This window comes from Elephantulus edwardii, unplaced genomic scaffold (genome assembly GCF_000299155.1).
Source record: "Elephantulus edwardii isolate Elephantulus edwardi_28Jun2011 unplaced genomic scaffold, EleEdw1.0 scaffold00424, whole genome shotgun sequence".
NCBI classification, from domain to species: Eukaryota; Metazoa; Chordata; class Mammalia; order Macroscelidea; family Macroscelididae; genus Elephantulus; species Elephantulus edwardii.
The window spans coordinates 464188-466609 of NW_006400174.1; the positions used below are offsets into that span (position 1 = coordinate 464188).

Consider the following 2422-nt stretch of genomic DNA (forward strand, 5'->3'; position numbering starts at 1 on the left):
GGGCAGAGGGCCGCGACGGCTCGCCCCAACCCGGGGGCTGAGGGCCGCGACTGCTGAAGTAGTCTTTTTTAAAAAAAGAAGAAGTGTGTGTGTGTGTGTGTGTGTACCATCAAATTGGATCTGACTGGTACAGGAGACTGCCCCGCCTTCTCCAGCAGAGCATGAAGTAGAGTCTGGGTTCCTGGGTGCCTGTCGGGGCCTGTTTCAGCTGTCCACACCACAGCAGTGGGCAATGAGCCTCTAATACAATATTCAGAGTCTCATCTGACATCCATCCTGGTCTTTACTTCCTCTTTAGGCTTTGTAATGATCTTTTGTATTCTTCATGAATGATGTATCTTCCCACAGCTCATTTGGTCTACGCTCTTTGGTGTTCAAGGCCTCAGACCTGTTCCTGAGATGTTTTTGAAACTTGAGTGGGATAGACTTAAGGTCAAATATTGGTTCTTGTGGATTTGATTTTATTTTCTTCAACTTCAGCTTGAACTTGCCTATGAGCAGTTGGTGGTCTATTTCACAGTCAGCACCCGGCCTGGTTTTCACAGCTTCTCCAGCAAGTCTTTCCACAAATGTAATCTATTTGTTTCCTATACATACCATCAGGTGAAATCCCTGTGTATAGCCTGCATTTGTGTTTCTTATAAAACCTATTTGCAATGAATAAATCATTGGATGTGCAGAATTCTATCTCCAGCCTCATTTCTGTCACCAAGTCCATGTTTTCCAGCTACTGATCCTTCTTTCCCATTCCCAACTTTTGTGTTCCAGTCACCCATGATTATTAATATTAGTGCAGCAGTTACTTGAAGCAGTAGGGAAATAAGCAGTTGCTCAGCTGTAGGTGATTGTAAAAATGGGCATCTGGAGGTAATTTGTAACTGTGGGAGATGAGATGTTGACTCTTTAGAATGCTTCTTGGGCACTAACAGGCACTGGCTCAACTCCAAACACATACTAGAATGAGAGGAATTGAGTGTATGTCTCCCCAGGTGGCTTCTATGGTTTCTGCTCCTTATACACATACTTATCCATTTTCATTTCAGGTTTGCAATGAGAACTCTCTGTTCAAAAGTGAAGCTCGCTACCTGGTGCGCAGGAAGGATCCAGAGCTCTGGGCTCATGTCCTTGGAGAAACGAACCTATGCAGGAAGCAGCTCATTGACCACGTGAGGCACAGGTTCTGTGTGCACCTGAATTCTGCCTTCTAACCACGTGCACTTCAGCTGAGCGGTTCGGTTGGAACATCTAAACACTGAATGCATGGCTTAACAGATCCTTTGTACCTTATATTCTCTTTAAGTAGCTTACCAAACAATGGCTTGGATTCTTGTGGTCATTAGTTAAGGGCATGTAGTAAGTACTCATAGTTATTTAGCCACAATAACAGAATATCTGATGGCATGCCTGCGTGCTGAGTGCAGCATTTTTTCCAGCTCAGCCCACTCTTGTTAAAAGTTAAATGGCTTCCAAGGTTGTCTGGGCAGCCCTTGCTTTGTCTAGGAGTCCATGGTGGTGTCCATGGAACTCTCCAGTTTCTGCTCAGACACTTCCTTTGAGCTGGAACTTAGTGTTGGGGCCAGGAGTTCTTAACCAGATTTAACCTGGCCAAGTGGGAGTCACTTGGAGACCCACAGGCTCTCTCTGAAACTCTGTAAAAGAAGCTGCTTCTCAGATATGAAAACATATTTCTTTTATTGTCCTTAGCACTGTCCTCAAGGCTAGTGGACACACAGTTTAGGTCATCATGGAGATTTTGCCCTTGAACAAGAACCTGATCCAATAAGTGGACTTCACTCCTAAGCAAATGATCAATTCAGCATCTGCCTCATTTTACTTATTGCCAACCTACAGGCCAATTTTTTAACCCAAGGGACAGGATTTGCCTTTTTCCCTCATGAATTTCACTTTGTTTCTTGTGCAGTTCTTCATAGATAAGAAAGCTTCATCTCACATACTTTGGACATGTTGCGAGGAGAGGTAATTCCTTGGAAAGGGACATCATGTTTGGGGAGGTGGAGGGATGACAAAGGAGAGAAAAACTCTAACCAAATAGATTGACACAGTGCCTGCAGCAGTGACTTGAATGTATCAGAGATTGTAAGGATGACACAGGATAGGACAGGGTTCAGATCTGTTGTGCACAGAGTTGCTATAAGTCGTACTCAGCTCCACAGCACCTAACAACAATTTGGGGATACTTTTTTATTCTACTAGCTTCAGACATACCCATCTCTAAAGTTTGTCCCCTACATATTTAATACACTTCATTATCCTCTGATAAAAATATTGAATAATAAACTGTGCCCACAACTCTGGCAGCAAGAACAACTGGAAGCTTAGGTTGCAACACCCCCATGATACATCTTCAAGGATATGAACATGTACGGCCAAGCACAATCAATAAGAGTGCATCTAAATTCCA

The 2422-nt window shown here is 43.7% G+C and overlaps 1 protein-coding gene across 1 annotated transcript in view; it reads left to right on the forward strand.

Moving 5' to 3' along the window:
* The window catches only part of CLTCL1 (clathrin, heavy chain-like 1), a 279619-nt gene that overhangs the window by 171807 nt on the left and 105390 nt on the right, over positions 1 to 2422 (forward strand). The window contains exon 18 of the mRNA XM_006902527.1: positions 1044 to 1166. Coding sequence (XP_006902589.1) covers positions 1044 to 1166 — 123 coding nt within the window. The remainder of the gene's footprint in view (positions 1 to 1043; positions 1167 to 2422) is intronic.